We start from the raw sequence: 21,977 nt of genomic DNA, 5'->3' as shown, positions 1-21,977 counted from the left end.
ATTTCATAGATTAGAAAACAGACAGAAAGGTTCCAATGACTTGACAAAGGTCACATTTTCCTTCCATTCATTCCAACAATATTCCATATTGCCCATGACTAGTCTTCCAATCATAAATAGTTAAAACTACAGCACCTTGTCTATTATTCCATTTCTTTACATATGGTTTCAAAATGATTTTAATGTATTATACCATGGCAGAAAAATTTTCTACTGAACATTTCTTTTAAAATCTTCTATGGTTTTTTAAGATTACAGGATATCTATATAATGGTCATTAATGTTCATGTAAAAAAATGCAATGTGTTAAACAGGATATAAAATGATAAACTTGGTACAATACCAGTTTTTAAATTTGTATTAAATGTATAGACACAGATCTGGAAGGAAACAGAGGGAAACATAAGGGGAAGAAGAAGGAAGAAGGTGCCAACTCTGATGCTGCCTGGAGGGCACAGAGATGAGCATGCGAGCACCTACTGGGTTTAGAGATAAGGTCATTAATGACCTTGGAGAAAGCTGTTTTGATGGCAGAGTAGGAAAAGAAAGCTAACATATTAAGAAATGAACCACAGCAAATGTTTCCCTAATGACTGCTATTCATGACTATCAGGTTCAGTCACTCTTTCTTCTTGGGAAAATGCTACATAAACACTGACCAATGCTTTGTGACCACCTAGAGGGGTGGGATAGGGAGGGCGGGAGGGAGGAAGACGCAAGAGGGAAGAGATATGGGGATATATGTATATGTACAGCTGATTCACTTTGTTATAAAGCAGAAACTAACACACCATTGTAAAGCAATTATACTCCAATAAAGATGTAAAAAAAAACACTGATCAATGTGTATTCTCAGATTCACCTATATGCCCAGGTCCTATAACCTGTAACTTTCTTCTGGCAACAGTTTTTCTCGAACTGAAGTACAATACAATCAACTGTATTTCACCTTTCTGATTTACAGCAAAGTGATACAAGTTACTGTACCGGAAATTGGGTCTTCCCAAATTCCCATACATTAAAGCAGACAAGCTCACCTTATTTCAAAAGGTAGCTGATCTCATTCACTACACTTGATACTTCGCAATTTCATTCTCTATTATGCCCATGTACCAAATATACAAACTCCTCACATACATATGCTGTAATTATGTATCAAAAAGGAATCAGGGCTTCCCTGGTGGCGCAGTGGTTGAGAGTCCGCCTGCCGATGCAGGGGACGTGGGTTCGTGCCCCGGTCCGGGAAGATCCCACATGCCGCGGAGCGGCTGGGCCCGTGAGCCATGGCCGCTGGGCCTGTGCGTCCGGAGCCTGTGCTCCGCAACGGGAGAGGCCACAACAGTGAGAGGCCCACATACCACAAAAAAAAAAAAAAAAAAAAAAAAAGGAATCAATACTCTAGATCTTAAATCACCAAGTGCAAAAATGAATAAACAAACCAAAAAAAGGTCACTACATGCATCAAAAAAAAAAAAAACCCAATCAATGCACACATAAGGACTTCTTCACAAAGACAAATGTAGATTTCTCCAAGGAAATAAACTTTAAGAGCCCAATCAGTGTACTTTAATGCACAGTAACTACAGAATAGATATTTTACACAAATACAAATAAAAGTCCACTATGACATTTAAAAATGTTAAGTGAAACTACTTCCCAAAGAATGACCATCAGCTAACGAGGACTTTAAATCAAAAAATAACCAATGAAACAATTGTCTTTAAACAAGTAAGATGCCTTCACCATCTAAAGAACTGCTTCATAAAATGACTAGCAAGATCCTAATTTACATTTAGAGTCCTTAATACAAAAGCTTACTATCTGACATGGCTTTTAACCATGTGGTTTCTCCACTTGGATTATGGATGGCTTCTGCTTATACACAATTTGCTAAACACTTAGCCCTCCTGCATTGCTAATGAAATGGAGAATGGCACATTAAAAATGCTACAGATTGAAATAATCAGTTAGCCCTTAGTCCTGCATCGTGAGAGATGGAACCTATTAAATCCTGTCATGATTCTGCTTTGCCATGGACCACTGAAATTTGGAATTAGACACAGTATTTTATGTGACACCTTCGAAAACCATAGCAAGAGAAGACAGAGCATACGTAAGACTTCTCCTTTATTATGTGGGCACAAGAAAGTCATTAAACTTTTTTTTCATAATGATATATTTGAATGGAATAATACTTTGCTTACAGATTTATGTGAAAAATCAGTTTGAAATATATATAATTAGATTTATTCTTTTTAAAAAAATAGGTAATACATGGAGGACAAGTCACAAGGGACTATCAATGTGACTATTTTTTTATTTATTTATCTTTTATTTATTTATTTTTGGCTGCGTTTGGTCTTCGTTGCTGCCCGTGGGCTTTCTCTAGTTGCGGCGAGAGGGGGCTACTCTTCGTTGCAGGGTGCAGGCTTCCCACACACCGCTGCGTACACGGTGTGCGGTGGTTTCTCTTGTTGCAAAGCGCAGGCTCTAGGCACATGGGCTTCAGTAGTTGTAGCACGTGGGCTCAGTAGTTGTGGCTTGTGGGCTCTAGAGCTCAGGCTCAGTAGTTGTGGCGCACGGGCTTAGTTGCTCCGCGCGGCATGTGGGATCTTCCCGGACCAGGGCTCGAACCCGTGTTCCCTGCATTGGCAGGTGGATTCTTAACCACTGCGCCACCAGGGAAGTCCTCAATGTGACTATTAATTGAAGACAGTGATAAATCAATTATTCCCCATCTCTACATAAGGAAGAAGTGTGTTTTGTTTGTTTTAGATTTATTGTAACACCATGGACTCAGGATAAACATCAATAATTTAATTTGCTATTTTATTAGAATGGGTTACTAAGGTAGCTTATAGAATGATTTTTTTCTAACTGTTCTTAAATAGAGCATGTTCCCTATTTTCTGACATACTTTAACCTAAAACCTTAACCTTAAACTAGGTATTTTGGAGGGATACATAAAACTTAGAAAACACTGTCTTTGCCTGTAATCCTACTGAGGACAAATACTCATTCAAGAGATAAGTATAAAACTGATAAGGTATAAACCAAGGCACAAGTAATGAGGCAAAATGTGAGATGGATTTCAAAGGAGGTAAAAAAAAAAGATACACATTAGCAAATAAAATGACCTCAAACCCAGGACTAGAAACTAGAATTTGGTAGATGAATGTGAAAGGCCTGTAGAGGGAATAAGCGATGTGATTGTTGAAATGGATGGAATTAATGAAAGAAAGCCTTCTATCAAGGCTGAGCATAATTACTGTATGCTCATGGGTCTGAGCCAAACACAATATGGAGAACTGATGAAATAATCAGGCATAAAGCAACAGTCATTAGAGACAAAGATAGTATGTAGCTGTGAAAACAGAGAAGCATAATTGTCTACTGGCTAAACTATATGGGTCAATGCAACACCAATATAATTAAAACTATTTTCAGAACATAGGAAAACATCAATATCGTCACTGCTGACTTTACATATAGTACACGACAGTATATTAATAGCTTTCAAATGCACCACTCCTGACAATTCAGTTCTCTTAATGACCTTATCAAAAAAAGCCCTTTATAATTCCGTGAATTGCAAATGATTACAGATATATTTTATCAATCCTAAATCATAAAAATTGGTAATTGAAACATTTTATATAGTCACTAACCAAGAACGTATCTCTGATTCCAAATATTTTTTTCTGTTCCTTCACAACACAGTACACTGGCAAATTTTACCAGTTTTTTTCCATCCGATATATTCGTGCTCTATTCCTTTAGCTGTGATTTTAAATCATAATTTTAAAAATATTTCATATAAAATTTTTGAAGATACGACTTTTGAAGATCTAAGTGCCCATAAGTTATTGCTTTTTACTATCAAAAAGTTACTAAGCAATATTGAAGGATCATTGTTACTGATACAGATTAGTGGATTCAACATAAAAACGCATGTATATATTAATATGCATAATATACATATATCACAACTAGTAATAATCATTTATTTATTTAACACACACAGAATGAGTATATGTGTATACAGTCAGCCCTCCGTTTCCATGGGTTCCATGTCCACGGATTCACCAAGAGCAGTCAAAACATTAAAAAAAAAAATTTTTTTTTTTTAGGAAGTTCCCAAAAAGCAAAACTTGAATTTGTCATGTGCCAGCAACTATTTACATAGCATTACATTGTATTAGGTATTATAAGTAATCTAGAGATGATTTAAAGTATATGGGAGGGGACTTCCCTGGTGGCGCAGTGGTTGAGAATCTGCCTGCTAATGCAGGGGACACGGGTTCGAGCCCTGATCTGGGAAGATCCCACATGCCGCGGAGCGGCTGGGCCCGTGAGCCACAACTACTGAGCCTGCGCATCTGGAGCCTGTGCTCCGCAACAAGAGAGGCCGCGACAGTGAGAGGCCCGCGCACCGCGATGAAGAGTGGCCCCCGCTCGCCACGACTAGAGAAAGCCCTCGCACAGAAACGAAGACCCAACACGGCAAAAATAAATTAATTAATTAATAAACTCCTACCCCCAACATCTTCTTTAAAAAAAAAAAAAAAAAAAAAAAAGAATCCGCCTGCCAATATAGGGGACACAGGTTTGATCCCTGGTCCGGGAAGATCCCACATGCCACGGAGCAACTAAGCATGTTTGCCACCACTGTTGAGCCTACACTCTAAAGCCTGCGAGCCACAACTACTGAGCTCACGTGCCACAACTACTGAAGCCCGTGTACCTAGAGCCCGTATTCCACAACAAGAAGCCACCGCAATGAGAAGCCCGCACACCGCAACAAAGAGTAGCCCCCGCTCACTGCAATTAGAGAAAGCCCATGTGCAGCAACGAAGACCCAATGCAGCCAAAAATAAATAAATAAAATATAAATAAATTTATTTTAAAAATAAATAAAGTATATGGGAGGATGTGCATAGGTTATACACAAACACTTGCCATTTTATATAAGGGACTTGAGCATCCATAGATTTTGGTATCTGTGGGGGCCCTGGAACCAGTCCTCTGTGGGTACCAAGTGGTAATTGTGTACATATAGGGGAAAAGCTACAAACATCACTTTGTACTCAGTTTGACAAACAGTCGTTCATTCAAGTACTTCTAACGACTCTTTTAGTCACTAAAGAACCAATGAGATATAAGGTCTGCACAGAGCTCAGTGGGGCAAAAGCAGAGCAAAGAAAATAGGAAGAACTTAAAAGCCTGGTGAAGCTGCTTAGATGTGAAAGGAGAAAGAATAAAAGGAGGTACAGAAGTAGAATGAGGCTCACAGCAGAGAGAAAAGCTTGTGCGAAGGCGTTGAAGTGAGCTAGTGTGGCAAATGAGAAACACCAAAAAATTTTAAAACAAAGAGAAGAGCAAGAAAGACAGAAGAGAAGGAGGAGGAGAAAGACACAGAGAGAAGAGAGAGAATGCACAGAAGAATGGGGTGTTCTGGAAATGTAAGCTGCGGCCAGAAACAAAAAGATGGTACTGAAGAGGTGGACTGTCTCCTTAGTGCACAAGAAACCCTGAACAGCTCCCTAGACGGTTGTAAGCAAAAGGGATATCATCAACAGAGCAGGGTAGCTAAGAGCTAGGGTTACACAATCAGACGGCCTGAATTTAGAGTCCAACTCTGCCACTCAATAGTTGTATGACTTTAGAGGTATTTAACCTCCTATGCCTCTGTTTCCTCATCTGTAAAATGAGAATACAACCTACTTCGTAGGATTAATATATGTAAGGACCAAATGAATTAATGTATATGTAAGGACCAAATGAATTAATGTATCAAAAGCACTTAGAACTGTGCCTGGCAGATAAGTACTCAATAATTGCTTGCTATTAATATGATCAGATTGGCATTTTGGGGGAGACAGATACAAAATGAAGATATAGGAACATAAGTTACATCTCCAGTGTTGACCTCTTCTCTTCATTTTCTCCAATTTTATGACATACTTCATGTATGCTTTGTAATGACAATTTAGATGTACACTAAAGGGAAGGACAGAAGCCTGGTTTCTTAGCAACATTAAAATAGGAGTAGATTTATGTTTTCCTGTATGGTACAACATTAAAGATTAAAAGTATGAATGTACAATGTAAAGATAAAAAGTATAAACTAGATGACTCTGAAAATTCCTTTCCTCACTAGGATTCTTTTTAAACACTAAGGCTAATAAAAAGGAAGTTTAACACTTCAGGTTTTTTTCAGGAGTTTAACATTTTGGCTTTACTCCAAAGGCAGAGTTCAGAATATAGTATAGCACTTCAATGTCCTCTTCCCCTCAAGAATGATAGAATAGACACCCACCTACAACTGTGCCCAAGATGAGTTTTACCACTAGTATAAGGGGAGAAGGAGAGATGGGCAAATTTAAATTTGCACTTGCACATATAGATCATTCAATCCCAAACACACATGCAAAAAGGCTTTTTTACCAAGACGGTCCATGATGAAAACATTTATGAACAACTATGAAATTGCAAACATAAATTTTAAGTTTTCAAGTCACTTGAATTGCAGTGAAGCAAGAAAAAGCAGAGAAATTCAAAAGAGCAACATGTTTTTTTAAAAGCTATAAAACATAAATTATCTGTTACAGATTAATTTTTTAAACATTAACTAGGGCAGTGGAATAATTAATAAGTCCAATGGTCTATATACTATTTTCTAATTAAGAATTCTACATCCTTGCAAGGAAAACTCTGTTAATAGCAGACCAAGTAACAAATCCTAAACTCTGTATTTCTGTTAAAAAAAAAAAAAAATGATATTCTCCAAACACTCAAAATAGTTCTGATGTGACTGGAATAGCTTTGGTTTTAAGTTCGAACTGGGATGCACAGAAGGCAGGGCACATGGATAGCCAATGAGGTTTTGAACAGTTATCAATATAAATATTCTTGAGCAAAAAAGAAGTGTAGAAGATATGAACCTTATTCTCATATCTGAAGTTAATATAGAACGAATTTTCCTTCTTAGGTAATGGACTCTTATTTTAGTCCTTAAGAAGTAAATTTCTCATGCAAAACACAAGTAAATTCAGAGTTAAATGAAGTAACACTGTATTCAAATGTAAGAGGCATTTAAAAAATGCCAAAGTTTGCACAGCAAAAGCTCAAAGCACATAAGAAAGTACTCTAAGCAAAATGTGACTTTAAGAAAACAGTAAAGTATTAGAATACTAAAATTAAATCAAAATAAAAGATAAAGTCAGAAGTACATATATAGCCTCAAATAAAACTATAAAATAGGTAAACTTTGTATTATAGTCCACAGGGACGATTTCAGAATAAATTTAATGGGATAACAAAAGTCCGTTTCTCTTTAGTTCCTGTACTCTATTATTAATACATTAGTATTTCAGAGTGATAACTAGTAACCAAATTGAGAGAGATCTCCAAATATTATACAGTATGAAAGTTATCAAAATAAATAATGTTATATCAGGTTGGAGACAAGGGACAGGGGATGGAAAACAGGAGGTAGGGTGGGAATTATTTCTGTAAGATACTCCATTCACATCCCCCAGACCAGAGAAGGTGGAAAGCATCCTGATTATTTTTAAGAAGCTGTAAGTATGATTTTCATATCAAAATCTGAGGGCAAAAAATGAAACCTAAAACAACAAACCATTCTAACTTACACCTATAGACGCAAAAGTCTTAAATAAAACCCTAGCAAACTAATGTAAAGTATTTGTTTAAAGAATAACACAATACACTAAGTCAAGTTTATCCCAGGCATGCAACATGGTGTAATATTTTAAAATGTGTTAATGACATCAACAGGCAAAAAGTCTAAGTTCATCTCAAAATCATTTAATAAAATAAAATACAGTCTTGTTTAAAAATGGTAAAATAACTGGGAGGAAGATCTTTTTTTTTTTTTAATTGAAGCATAGTTGATTTACAATGTTGTGCTATTTTCTGGTATATAGCAAAGTGATTCAGTTATACAGACATATACACATATATATATTTTTTTCATATTGTTTTCCACCATGGTTTATTATAGGATATTGAATACAGTTCCCTGTGTTATACAGTAGGACCTTTTTGCTTATCTATTGTATTTATAGTAGCTTGTATCTGCTAACCCAGACTCCTAATTTATCCCTCCCTCATCCCCTTTCCCCTTTGGTAACTATAAGTTTGTTTTCTATGTCTATGGGTCTGTTTCAGTTTTGTAAATAAGTTCATTTGTATCATATTTTAGATTCCATATAAAAGTGATATTATATGGTATTTGTCTTTCTCTGTCTGACTTACTTCACTTAGTATGATAATCTCTAGGTCCATCCATGTTGCTGCAAATGGAATTATTTCATTCTTTTTCATGGCTGAGTAATATTCCATTGTATTTATACGTATACCACCTCTTCTTTATCAATTCCTGTCAACAGACGTTTAGGTTGCTTCCATGTCTTGGCTATTGTAAGCAGTGCTGCAATGAACATCAGGGTGCATGCAGCCTTTCAAATTATGGTTTTCTCCAGGTGTATGCCCAGGAGTGGGATTCCTGGATCATATGGCAGCTCTATTTTTAGTTTTTAAAGGAGTCTCCATACTGTTTTCCATAGCAGCTGCACCAATTTACATTCCCATCAACAGTGTAGGAGGGTTCCCTTTTCTCCACACCCTCTCCAGCATTTATTACTTGTAGACTTTTTGATGGTGGCCATTCTGACCAGTGTGAGGTGGTAGGTACCTCACTGTGGTTTTGATATGCATTTCTCTAATAATTAGTGATATGAGTACCTTTTCATGTGCCTGTTGGCCATCTGTATGAGAGGATCTTTATTTTTAATATTGATTTTAATAGTGACTTATAAACCTACAGTCAATATTTTTTTTAATGAAAATAAAACAAGCATGTCAACTATCAATATCCACTTCACCAGGGCAACAAAAGGCTCAAATACCTAGGAAAGTCTCAATATATAGTTAGTTCCATGTGTATACAAACACACATATATAAAACAGATTAAAAACTTGACTAAGATGTATAACAGAAGATGTATAAGATGTATAACAGAAAACTTAAATAAACAGAGAAACATACCATGGTCCTGAGTGAGAAATCAACTTTATTAATCCACTATTATCTATACACTTACCCAATTTTAATCAAAATCATAATAGGATTTTTTTGAAACTTAACATAGTAAATCAAACTTCATGTGAAGGAATAAGTTGATAAAAACAGCCAATTCCCCCTCCACCCCCCCACTGCTACTGTCACCACTTTAATTCAGACTCTCATCACTTGTCCCCTAGATTATTGGACACACCCTTTCACTGAACTTCCTGCCCAGTGTGGAGGTGAAAGTTTTCAACTTAAAATTTGAACTCTTTAGCACACAAGGCCTTTCACTGCTTCTGCCCACCTTCTCTGGCCTCTCATCTCATCCTCCTCCCTCCCTTCATTCCAGTCTTGTATCAGCTCCTAGAAGTGAACCAACAAGCAGTCTGGCCATAGTACCTTAGCACCCATCATCCTCTTTCTGAAAAGCCCATCCTCCTATTCTTTTTCTTCAAATTCAGTTGAAGTGCTACTTCCTCTAGAAAGCCTTTCATGACATCCTCTAGTCATATTTCTAGCCCCTCCCTACCCTGGATTTTCATAGAATCTTGGGGCACTGAGCTATAAAGGCCTGTATCATACTGTTCTGTAACCACTAATATAACTGTCTGTTCACTCCTACTAGAATACAAGTAGCAGATAAAACAACTGGGGAGGTGAAGAAGTAAAGGGAGTGATGGAGAAGAGAATGAGAAAACCTAACAGCATTTCATTGGAAACCCAGGAAAAGAAGGCATCTAAGTAGAAAGAAGACTTCAACTTTGATATAATAAAGATTGTCAGAATGTCTGTCCTAGAGCTAAAGAATGCCATTTAGAAATTTAGAATAAGCAAAAGGACCCTACTTATCTACAACTTCAATGAGTCAAAGTACCAAGGCATAAAGAAGGAAAGATAAAAGAATAGTTTTTGCCCTTTCTTCTACTACTTTCTTCTACTCTAAGAGTAGGGAGAAGGTCCCTACTCTTCTCCCAGGGATGGAAAGAGTCTAGTCCTGGTTATTGAGAAAAGAGATACATTACGAGTAACAGAGAAAAAAAAGAAAAGCATGTTTGCCAACTCAGAGTCTGGAGTCTGAGATATTAATGGCTTAAAAGGAACAAGAACTTCAGGCAAAAAAAAAAAAAAAGAGTAGTAGGAACCCTATATAGTCCCCATGCCCCGCTCCCCATGCTCTGCTTAAGGGATGGAGGAAGGCACAGGAACAAACTTCACCTATTCTCACCTGGAAGTACTTAACTCTAGAAAGACAATAGACAGAACACTGGCAGAAAGAAAAATAGACCTTAAAAATGCCAAGGCTGGAGGAATTACTTTGGGAAATTATTTTGTGATCCCACAAAAGGTAACATGGATGCCTAATGGGCAAGAGGCTAACAATTCTGCTCAGGGAGCACACATCATTTCCTCTGACATCTACCAGGAACCCATTCTACCGGCCTAGAAAAGGTGCAGCTTACGGAAACTTGGTTTTAGACATTCTCTTCACAATTATAGTCAAGTTGGGAGCAGAGGGAAGCAATTCCTATTTTCAGCTCATCAGCCCCTTTTATCAAGTGAGGAAAAAATATACCATCTTTTTATGCATTCGAACACTTACTAATTCACTCTACAAAAAAATGTGGGTACAGACTACGTTAGGCACTCGGCAGGGCCTGGGAGAGCAGGCACGATCCCTGGTCCCTAGAGCATACTACCTAATGAGAAGATGGAGAGAGGCAGGTGCACTACCACCTCTGGTCTATGACTGGGAGGAAGCGTCACATACACACAAAGGATTCGGGAAAGCCAGCCAGAAAGAAATGATACCTAAGATGAAACCCAAAGAATGAGAAACTGACCACCAAAAACGAATACTCCAGACAAAGGGAAAGCATATTTAAAGGTTAGGAAGCAAAACAGCTTGGCACATTTTAAGGAAATAAAAATTTAGAAATGCTAGTGCAAAAAAAGGCTGAAGGAGAAGGGGGACAGGGGGAACTGTGGAGAGACAGGGCTGGAGGGATGAGGAGAGCCAGACCGTCTGGGGCCCTAGAAACCATGTTCTGAAGTCTGACTTTTATTTTAAAAACATTAAGAGGTGCCAGTGAAGGGTTTTAAGCAAGTAAGTCATTTGACCAGAATTGCATATTTTTAAAGTTCTTGGGCTGCTTTATGAAAAGTAATCTGAAAAGGAAACCAGTAAGTAAATGGCAAAGCCAATCAGGTCAACAGCAACTACCACAAAATAAAACAGAAAGCAGAAAACACAGAAAATACTTAAGTATAATGACCAATAGTCCACAAAATAAGGATGTTTAAAAACAGCCCCCACCCTGTTATACCCTAGACTAAATCGACTTACATTTGCCCTATAGTTGCCTTACTATCCTCTATCCAACATCATTCCCAACTTCTGTCACCAAATAAACCTTCCTTCCCTACCATCCTAACTATATCAACCAGCTCTCTGGAATGCAGTAGCCACTTGGCATATGTGACTATTTAAATTAATTAAAATACATTTTAAAATTTATTTCCTCAGTAGCAATAGCCACATTTCAAGTGTTGAATAGTAATAGATGTCTAGTAGCTACTGAGTGCCCAGCACAGATATGGAGCATTTTCATGAGTGCAGAAAGATCTACTGGACAGTGCTGGGCTATCGATGTACCTAAAACTGCCACTTCACCATGTAAGCCCATTGAGAACAACACAGCTATCTGAGAAGGCACCTGTGAAGGCAGACCCGCTCACTGTCTCAGGCCCTCACCTTGTGTATTAATGAGCTTCACAATGTAGTGAAGAATCATGGTGTACACACCATAAGACAGGCCCTGTGTTTTGGCTCATTAACCCTCACTATGTTCTGAAGAAATTGAAAAGCAGCCGGCATCACGCATGTTTTATAGGTAAGGACACCAAGGCACAGAAACTAACCTGCCTGAGGCTATAGAGTCAATAATGGAGTCACAAATAAAAGCTGGAATCCCTAATGCCCTGACCAGTCCTCCATTCATTAGAGTAGTCATGGCTGATTTAAGAACCCATGAATAGAAACTATTCTGTTTCACCTGACCCAAGCAACCACTTGCTCTATCAAATGGATTGCTATGCCCACAGGAGGGTCATATCTGTTAGATATGTATATATATGTATACACACACACATACATGAACACATACCATGGACATGTATATGTGTGTATGTAAAAAAACAGAAAAATTAAAAAATATAAGATATGTATTCCCTGAGCTTGCCCTATCTTATTACATGTGATGGGAAATAAAGGATATTAAAAACACTTACCAAAACTAACAGCACCAAGGTATGGTACATTCCTGTGTTATTAACTTGTTTTTCAATTACATTATATGATTACCTATAAAAAAATTACAACCTAGAAGCTGTGCATTTTGTAATCCTTATTTGCCTCTGTAACCAGCATTAAGTCCTGACTTTTGTATGCTCCTTCCAAACCTGTAGAAGTAATGCTGGCATAGAGAGGCAATTCTTGCATTTTCATTTCAACTACCTCATTAACTGAAAAGAGTAAAATAATATATAGGGAGACATGAACCAAGTTAGAGATTAAAGATATAAAATCCACATACAGCATTTGCTTATGACACTTTTGACAACAGCAATTTTAAAATGCAGCCGCTGGCATTCACTAATGTGTCTCTCTGCCCTAACACTGTAAAATAATTTACCCAGAGCTCATTTGAATGATGTAAAAAAATCTAAGAAATAATTTGACTGCACTTGCCTAACATCTGAATTCTTACATATTTTAACTGTGGTTACACTAAATATGCAAAAAAAAAAAAAAAAAGGAGAAAAGGAATAGACTATTTAAAACAATTCTAAAGTATTGGGAAGCATACAAAGTAGTTATATGCTTCTAATTCTTGCCTTAATTAATAAGTATGAATCACTTTATATAATATAAAAACTAAGTGAATTTTGCCAGAAAGTCAAAGCTTCCAAAGTTAACTTGACAACTGTCTCTGAATTAGAAGAGCAAATCTCCCTCAAATATGTAAGTACCATAAAGGAAAAGGGCATGAATGCTGATTTTAAATCCAGAACATAATGGCCACATCTAAATTTAGTTGTGAAAGAAAACAGAGCCATCAACTTGGGTAGTAAAGTCTCTGTTTCATCACAGACCTTGATTCAAGAATAAGTCAGCAAAAAAAAGTTTTTAAGTTGAACTACTTACACCGCGTTCCTGGAGGCTCCATAGGAGAGTAACAGCTTGACTATATCCACATGCCCATTCTTGGCTGCATCGTGAAGAGGTGAGTCATTCTGATACCCAGTGGTGTTCACCAACGCCTTGTGCTGGAGCAGCAATTCCACCACCTTCAGGTGCCCGTGATTGCAGGCTTCATGCTAATTAAAGAAAAAGAAGAGTGAGAGGAAGAGCAATGAACAGTATCATAACAAAACCACACTTCAGAAAAATAAATGTGAACCTCAATCAGTAAATTGGTTCTTACCTAAATACTTGTACTAAACCATAAGTTGTTGACAGAGTAAAAGCCACTATTAATAGTCTTTATGGTAAGATGCATGGCGATCAAGATTTATGCAATTTATGGAAAAAGATTTTTTTCATTTGAGCCTTGGGTCAAGCTCTCTTAATCTGGAAGAAAATATAGCTTTGGGCCAATTATGGCTCCTAAATTGTTCTACAGTAAGAAATTTGAAACAAGAAAAAAAAAACATAGAAAATATTTAACAACCAGATCATGCATAAAATCTGAAATCCTCCAAGGCTGAATAGAACTCACCAAATCAGGGGCTTAGCCATAAGCTAAGCGGTGCACCTGCATGTATACATAAGCGCCCAACAAAGTGAATATCCTAGAATGAGTATTTATAAGAAAAGCCTCTCCAACTGCTGAAGCTACAGATACTGTATGGCTGGTGCCAATGATAACAGAAAAAAACACAGAGTAGGCACTCAAAAAGAGCTTACTGAATGAACGTTCAAAGATGCTTTACATGCACATCTTTCCTTATGTTTAATGATCTGCTAACAATGCCACTATGTTGTATTATTCTAATAAACCTCTGGCATGCCATATTTTTTAAGTACATACATTGAAATCTTAATAGGCAATACACAACATTAAATGTCTGTAGGTCTATTTCTAGGAGAAAGGGATCCAAATAAGGCATCAGGTGCTCTAAATCACTCATCAACTTCTACTACAGTTTGCCTTAGTGGCTTGAAAGAAAAATTAACCATTCTTTGAAAAGGTTAGCCAGCCTGTGGAGTCCAAACAACAAAGTGACTCTGATCCAGACTAAACACTCCCAGCTTAAAAACTTGGCAAGGAGAAGTCATTATATACAACTTTAAAACCTTATTTGCACCTGTTCTAATGAGACTCTCTCAATTTCTGTGAATTTACAGTTCACAGAATAAGGGCATCCACCTCATCTCTTAACACTTCTATGGCTGCATTCAAGCCACATGCTACTGTCCTAATGTAATTAGCCGGTATAGCACTTGTTCCCATGTATTTGTACCATTCTTCTTCCAGACTATCCTTCACACTTTTTTTTAGTAATAATAAGCAAAGACTTTAAAAAATGTTTAACATGGGCTTCCCTGGTGGCGCAGTGGTTGAGAGTCCGCCTGCCGATGCAGGGGACACGGGTTCGTGCCCTGGTCTGGGAAGATCCCACATGTTGCGGAGCAGCTGGGCCCGTGCGCCATGGCCACTGAGCCTGCACGTCCAGAGCCTGTGCTCTGCAACGGGAGAGGCCACAACAGTGAGAGGCCCGCGTACCACCAAAAAAAAAAAAAAAAAAGAAAAATGTTTAACATGAGCAAAGATTTCTACTGCCTCTGTGTGTCATACCCTGGATAGGGTATAAGTGAGACTAAGACAGATACTCGATAAGAATCACTGCCTTGTGATACATTGCTACACCCAGTTCCTCTGACCTCTCTTTGTTCCAAGAAATGTGGTTCCAATGACATGCAATGCTGCAGAAAGGAGCCTGATGTCAGCTGCAGCAGTTACCTCTCCATAAATGAGCTAAATTCAGCAATATGGTGTAACTGGATTCTTAAATCTAAATGTAGTCAGTCAAAAGGTAGCCAATTTTTCACCCGTCACAACAGAAAAGCTAGATAAAACATAATCATTTACTCTTATTTGTTGAAAATATAAGTTCTTCAGATTAAAAAGAGATTGTATATGTGGTAGAGGATGACATATAGGTGACTACATAACTATAAACTATAATAACTATAAAACATAAACAGAGGGCTTCCCTGGTGGCGCAGTGGTTGAGAGTCCGCCTGCCGATGCAGGGGACATGGGTTCATGCCCTGGTCCGGGAAGATCCCACATGCCACAGAGCGGCTGGGCCCGTGATCCATGGCCGCTGAGCCTGCGCGTCCGGAGCCTGTGCTCCGCAACGGGAGAGGCCACAACAGTGAGAGGCCCGCGTACCAAAAAAAAAAAAAAAAAAAAAAACATAAACAGAATGATAATAAAATAACAAACAACTAGAAAACTACCAGTGGTGTCCATCCAGCATGGTCTTTAACATTCGGGTCACTTCCATTTTGTAAGAGGTATTCAACAGAAGGTACGTCGCCCTAGTAGAAAAATGAAAAGGTAGAAAGAAATTAAAAATCATCAAGGACAGAAAATAAATATTAAGATTTAAGATTTTACCTTCTTCAAGATAAAATTTAAATCTTTTTCTCTTCTATGCCTATTGCTCGTGAGTCAATAAATAGTAAGCTATGTATGCAGATTGTTCTGAGGTGCCTACTCATCAAAGCCATGTGGTCCATCACTGAATAGAGTAAAAAATCTCTGCTATTAACAACCTGTATCAAAATTCACTTCAAAATACCAAGGACACTAGCCAAAGATCACCTGATCAAAATGAGTTTTTAAAGTCACCATTTCGTTTGTGAAAAACATCCTTTCTGAGCACACATAAAAATGGTTTCTGATTTCTGTTTAAAACAAAATTAAAGCCAAGAGGGCTGCTCAGTGAAACCAATGTTAGAAAGCCAAAAACTGTTCTTATTGGCAGTTAATCTACTTATCCTCGAGATATTTAGCTTATATTCACCTTATTTGCTCAGAGATACTTTTTAGGCAAAAGCAAAGCTTATTTTCTCCAAAATAACTGAGAGCTTACTCTGAAAAAGGGTGAATAAATAAAAGTTACATATGACAAAAGTTATACGTGCCAATGTTGTGTTTTGAGAAGAGCTTTTTTAGGGAGAAGGACATCTCCTCTCTCCTACCACTCCCAGCCCCAGCACTCTTCTAAAATGAGTTTTTCTCTATTGGTTTGAAAATGTAGAAGTCACTAAGTTCCCTAAATACAGTAACATTTGCTTTTATTGGATTGTTTCAGACTACCTCTCAAATACAGCAAATCTTAAGATGGTAGCTTACTCAGGTTTCTAAAAAAAAACAAACCTGCATACAACATATATTTTTAAGATCCTATATTAGCAAAATGACCTTAAATATTAAATGGGCCTAAAAAAACAAGTATTCTATATGTTTCAAATCAATTGCCCCACTTCCAATAAAAAAAATATTTCCCATAGTTCCTTAGAAGTACAAATTCTACACCTCTAGCACAAGTTAACATACACTTAGCACCTTTTGCACTATATTCAAGTCAGTTCCAAATGAGCTCAGGAAAATCTGTCAAGATACCAATTTGTTTTTTTTTTAAAATGATCCCATGAATATTGGGGCAGATGAACTGCCAGAACCACACACATTCTTGACCTTCAAAATGAAAGTATCCACAAAAAAATACATGTAAACCTTCTCAAAAATGTCCTCAGTCTAATTCTACATGGTAATCACAAAAACATATTAACCTAAAGAAGCCTGTAAAATAATATAAACACAACTGTGGAATGGAAGAGTCCCATGGAAGAGTCACAGAGACAATTAGTGACAATTTAGAAGCTAAAAGCAGAATCTCTTTTCAGGTTGCTAGCCAGTGGTATTTTTCTTTAATGTCACCTCTTCATATTATCAAAGGTGTCTTCTGTTAACATTTTACCCCTATACTTCCCTGAAATGTATAGCTGATTTGCAAATTGCTTGCTTTTTATACCCGATCTGCTTTTTCCTCCCTAGTACTTAAAAGTTCATCATATTTTCTCCTTCTACTTTATGTAAATTTAATGTCATGCACATAAATAAAATTATGATAATTAGATAGGGTCCACGGTAACTGCATAAGCTTGAACCAATATAAAGTTTCCAGGAAACAAATTAACTTCTGCTTCTGATTTCTTTAAATTACTTTCTTCTCAAACAGAATATTTTCTGAGTAATAAGCACTCACTTTTAGGCTTCTCACAACTTAAAAGAATAATTGAGATTCTCTTAAAACCACAGGGGGGGAAAAATCCATCTAAGCAAAAAGTATTTACCAAGGCTTATAAAAAATTTTAAACAGACTTGGTGTTTTCAAATAAAACCTTAAAGGCTGAAAACAAGGGAACATGAGTTGTCGCATTGAATTTTCTTATTGCTAACCTTTCATTCAAAGGAAATATTCTTCATACATGCATATGGCAGTAGTATAAGTTAACTTTCCAAAAACAAATACACACACACACAAATAAAACTTTTTCCTTATAAAGGTTAGCTCTTCTAAAATACTATTAAGAATAAATATTTTTATAAAAATAGTACAGGACATTACAATTAAGTACAATAATGATGACTTACCCAAATGGTTAAGCTTTTCCACATAAATGAACTAACCAGGTACCTAAAATTTCTCCTTTTAGCAACTAGGTGTTGTTAAAAAAAAAAAAAGTTTAGTCATCTGGAACAGAGCTCTAAAGTTTATTAAACATTTTCTGGGTGTCTTAGTTATTTACTGAATAAAATAATTTCACAGATGAGTCGGGCAACCTAGCCATCATGACAGTAAGTTACTGGTATTACAAAGATGGTGGGTGACAAAGGGAAAAATGGAGACTGACTCCAAGAGGTGCTCTAGAAATTGAAATCTTGAAAATATCACAGATGCCAGTTTGCTTTTGAGTCCTTTGTTATTGTCTGAGGAAGCCAGTATGGAGGATAAGTAATAACATGATTTTACACACAATATAACATGACTGCCTTAAGGTATAATGAATGGTTACAAAGTCAAACCCTAAAGGAGATGCCTCACAAGGGATTTTCTCTCTACCTAAGAAATCCTCATCACCTTTGTTATGTTAGGCATACCACCCCTTGTAAGTTGCCTTCAAAATATTATCTATTATGTCTGCACCTTAAATATATCATGGCATGTCAACTTCAAGCCATTCTTCTATTTCTAATATATTCACTGCTATGGCATGAATTGAGTAATCATTACCATTTGAAGAATCTGTGCTAGAGAACTTTGGGGCGGTTTATTCCAGCATCAATGAATTCTCAAGCAAAGGTGAAAAAACAGAATAACAAATCAAATTTTTCTCTGTATAATGAAATGTCAAATGCTAAGATTTTTCTTATTAAATCAGAAGAATAAACAATGAGTGTATATCTTAGTTTCTAGTAGGCATAACGCTTCCTCATAAAATCTCTTGTTTATAACATAATGTTCTCAAAATCACTTTAGCCATCAGTGACATAGGTATTCAAGTACAAACATGGGGGCAGGAAGAGAGCACAGTGAATCTCAACTTTTGTTCTGGTTGAATAAGGATACTCACAACATCCCAGACACAGTATTAATAAATATTCTGCTTAAAATTCCATAGTGTAAGAAAATAAATGTATAAATAAAGAATTCAAGAATAATCCTGTCTGAGGTATGCATGCAAATGGCACTGAATGTCCAAAAACTAGTTGGCTGGCCTATAAGCCCATGATCCTGAGGAGAAAAGGATCTGAGAACTGAGAACATAAACATTATCTGCTGATGATATAGTAACTGCCTACATTCAGGCAGCCTGAATATTTAGGCAGTCTGGATATTTAATAAGAGCCTTCTACTACCAAGTATGGAGCGTTTCAAGATAAATAAGGTTAACAGATGCTTTACATTAACCCAAAAGTCCCACTTCTAGGAACTTATCCTAAGGATATGCCTGCTCACATATGAAACAAAGATTGCTCACTGCAGCACAGTTTATAAAAGCAAAACAATGGAAACACAGGCATCCATCAGTAAGGGACCAGTAAAATAATAAAAATTCATGGAACGCTATGCTACAATAGAATGTACAGAAAAGTGTGTACTAATATGGAAAGCATTTACTTATATTTGTATAAAGAAATTCACAAAAGATACACAAGAAAGTAAGAAAGGGCTTGTCAGCAAAAGGGTGGCTGAGGACAGAAATGGGAGTGAGGCTTTCCACTGTAAATACTTTTATTCTTATTTTTGAAGCATGAAGTTATTACTCACATTTTGAAATTACATTTTAAATGGGGAATAAACTCCACATAACCACAAAGTCAAATTGAGGAGTCATATAATAAACAGAAAGCTAAAAACATATAAATGCAAACAAAACAATGTCACCATAGAGGAAAAACCAACTCTGGGAATTCTGTAAAAGACTGATTCAGAAGGCAGGCTATACGCTAGATTTTAAACGTTAGATACAAAGGACCATGAGGGAAAAGGGAAAGATGCAGAGGAAAGGATATAAGAGGCAGAAAAAAGAACATGTGCCAAGTATTGGTAGCATTAAAGTTCAGTGTCAGAAGAAAAGGGTTCAGATCATGGCTAAGTGGGAAAATCACTCAATTATTCAACAAATATCTATCTATTACATACCAGGCAATGTTCTAGACACTGAAGACAGAACACTGAACAAACAACTCTTGCTCTCATTCTAAAGAGAAAGACAGGAAACAAAGAGATCTACAATAATGATGTCAAGAAGAAGAAAAACAAAACAAGCTAAGCATACATATGGCAGAGACTGCTATTTTATGTAAGTTCGGAAAAGTCTCTCTGAAGCGGTGGCGTCTGAGCAGAGGTCTGTAGAGGCCATAAGGAGGACTGTGGATTTTATTTTAAGTGAGACGGGAAGTTATAGGTAGGGCAGCACAGAAAAGACAAGTTAGACAAGGCTTTGGTCAGATGACTTTGGCTGTTATACAAAGAACTGAGTGCACCAAGTACAGAGGAAAAGCAGAGAAGGTAGTTCAGTGATGTGGATGAAAACTGAGAACACCCACACTGCCACCAACAATGTCCACGTTCTAATCCCCAGGGACGTGTGACTACGTTACCTTACACAACAAAAGGAACTCTGCAACGTGATTAAGTGTACAGACCTGGAGGTGGGGAAGATTATCCTGCACTGTCCGAGCGGCCCCCATCTAACCATGTGAGTCCTTAAAAGCAGTGAACTCTTCCTGGCCAGGGCAGACGGATGGAATACCAGGACTCCACCTGCTGCTGCCAGCTCTGAATACAGAGGAAGAGGTCCACACACCAAGGAATGTGACAGTCTCCAGAACCTGAGAAGGGGCCTCAGCTATAAGCCAGCAAGAAGACAGGATCTCAGTCCTACAACCAGAAGGAAGTACACAGTTCCTGCCAACAACCCAAGTAAGCAAGGAAACGGGTTCTCTCCTAGTGTCTCCAGAAAGTAGCAGAGCCAACGAACTGATTTTAGTATGGTGAGACTCATACCAGACTTCTGGCCTACAAAACTGTAAGAAAATAAATTTGCCTTGTTTTAACTCACATTTGTGGAAATTTGTTATGACAGCAATAGGAAACTGCTTCAAGTGGTTAGGACAAGAAAATACAGGTAGCTTCCACTAGGGTGATAGCTATGGCCAACAAAGATGCCCAGAGGTAGGTCTGGGGCAAGATATTAAAGAATTTTATTAATGATGTGACCAAGTTCAAAGATCATTCTATAAAGCCATCACTGTAGCAAGGCAAGCTAACTAGCCCAACAGAAGAGTAAAACTACTGTGGGGTCCTCTACCCTCAGCGCATCCACCAGGCATGCACAGTGCAACAGTGCACACTTAGGATCTGGGGGAACCATGGAAAATGTGGACACTGCATGTCTATAAGATGTTTCAGGGGAAAATAACAACTACAATAACATCAACAAAATCTGTCTTTGACAGCAAAAAACCTCATTTGTTCTGGCGACCTGCAAAGTCATCAGGTCTGTATTCATGACTCAGCTGCAGGAACTCTTTCCTTTTCCCTGCTCCTCGTTCCATGTTATAGTACAGCTGACCCTTGAACAACACAGAGTTGAACTGTGCGGGTCTGCTTATACACACATTTTTTTCAATAAATACATTGGAAAGTTTTTGGAAGATTTGCGACAATTTGAAAAACCTTGCAGACAATCCAGGTAGCACAGAACTATCAAAAAAATTAAGAAAAGTTAGGTATGTCATGAATGCATAAAATATATGTAGATAATAGTTTATCCTTACATAGACATAAGGTGAGATTTAATATAAAATTAATAATGTGTTAGTCTTCTTACTGTTTTATAACTTTGCTCTCAAAGAATTACATTACCATACAAGATGCCTCTCTGTACAGCATGCCTCTCTCTTGTAATTGGAGAAACTGCCCATTAGCCTATCATCACAGGTAAGTGGTTTTTAAAAAAACGTAACGATGTTTCCAATACTGTAATATGAATATGACTGTAATACTTAGGCCATAAAATTTTATGATTCATTTATAGTATATAGCTAGGCTACAGTGATACAACTCTATCAATTACACTAGTCTACCATAAAGCAATAATATTGCTGCTTCTTATCAATGCATGAATCATTATACATGTAAATAAATATGAATTTCTTCTTCACAATATCTTTTCATTTTTGATGTCTAGTGTTAGTAATACATATACCAACTACAGTGTTTTGTATCATATAAG

General features: G+C 37.2%; 1 protein-coding gene across 1 annotated transcript in view; it reads right to left on the bottom strand.

The window, feature by feature from the left end:
* The window catches only part of BARD1 (BRCA1 associated RING domain 1), a gene marked incomplete at both ends in the record, with an annotated part of 74,035 nt that overhangs the window by 19,341 nt on the left and 32,717 nt on the right, over positions 1-21,977 (bottom strand). The window contains 2 exons of the mRNA XM_079709632.1: positions 13,299-13,471; positions 15,621-15,701. Coding sequence (XP_079565758.1) covers positions 13,299-13,471; positions 15,621-15,701 — 254 coding nt within the window. The remainder of the gene's footprint in view (positions 1-13,298; positions 13,472-15,620; positions 15,702-21,977) is intronic.

The sequence above is a fragment of the Hyperoodon ampullatus genome (assembly GCF_949752795.1).
Source record: "Hyperoodon ampullatus genome assembly, chromosome: 8".
Lineage (NCBI taxonomy): Eukaryota > Metazoa > Chordata > Mammalia > Artiodactyla > Ziphiidae > Hyperoodon > Hyperoodon ampullatus.
Note: the sequence above shows the minus strand (reverse complement) of the source record. Positions and strands in the feature narration are given on the sequence as shown.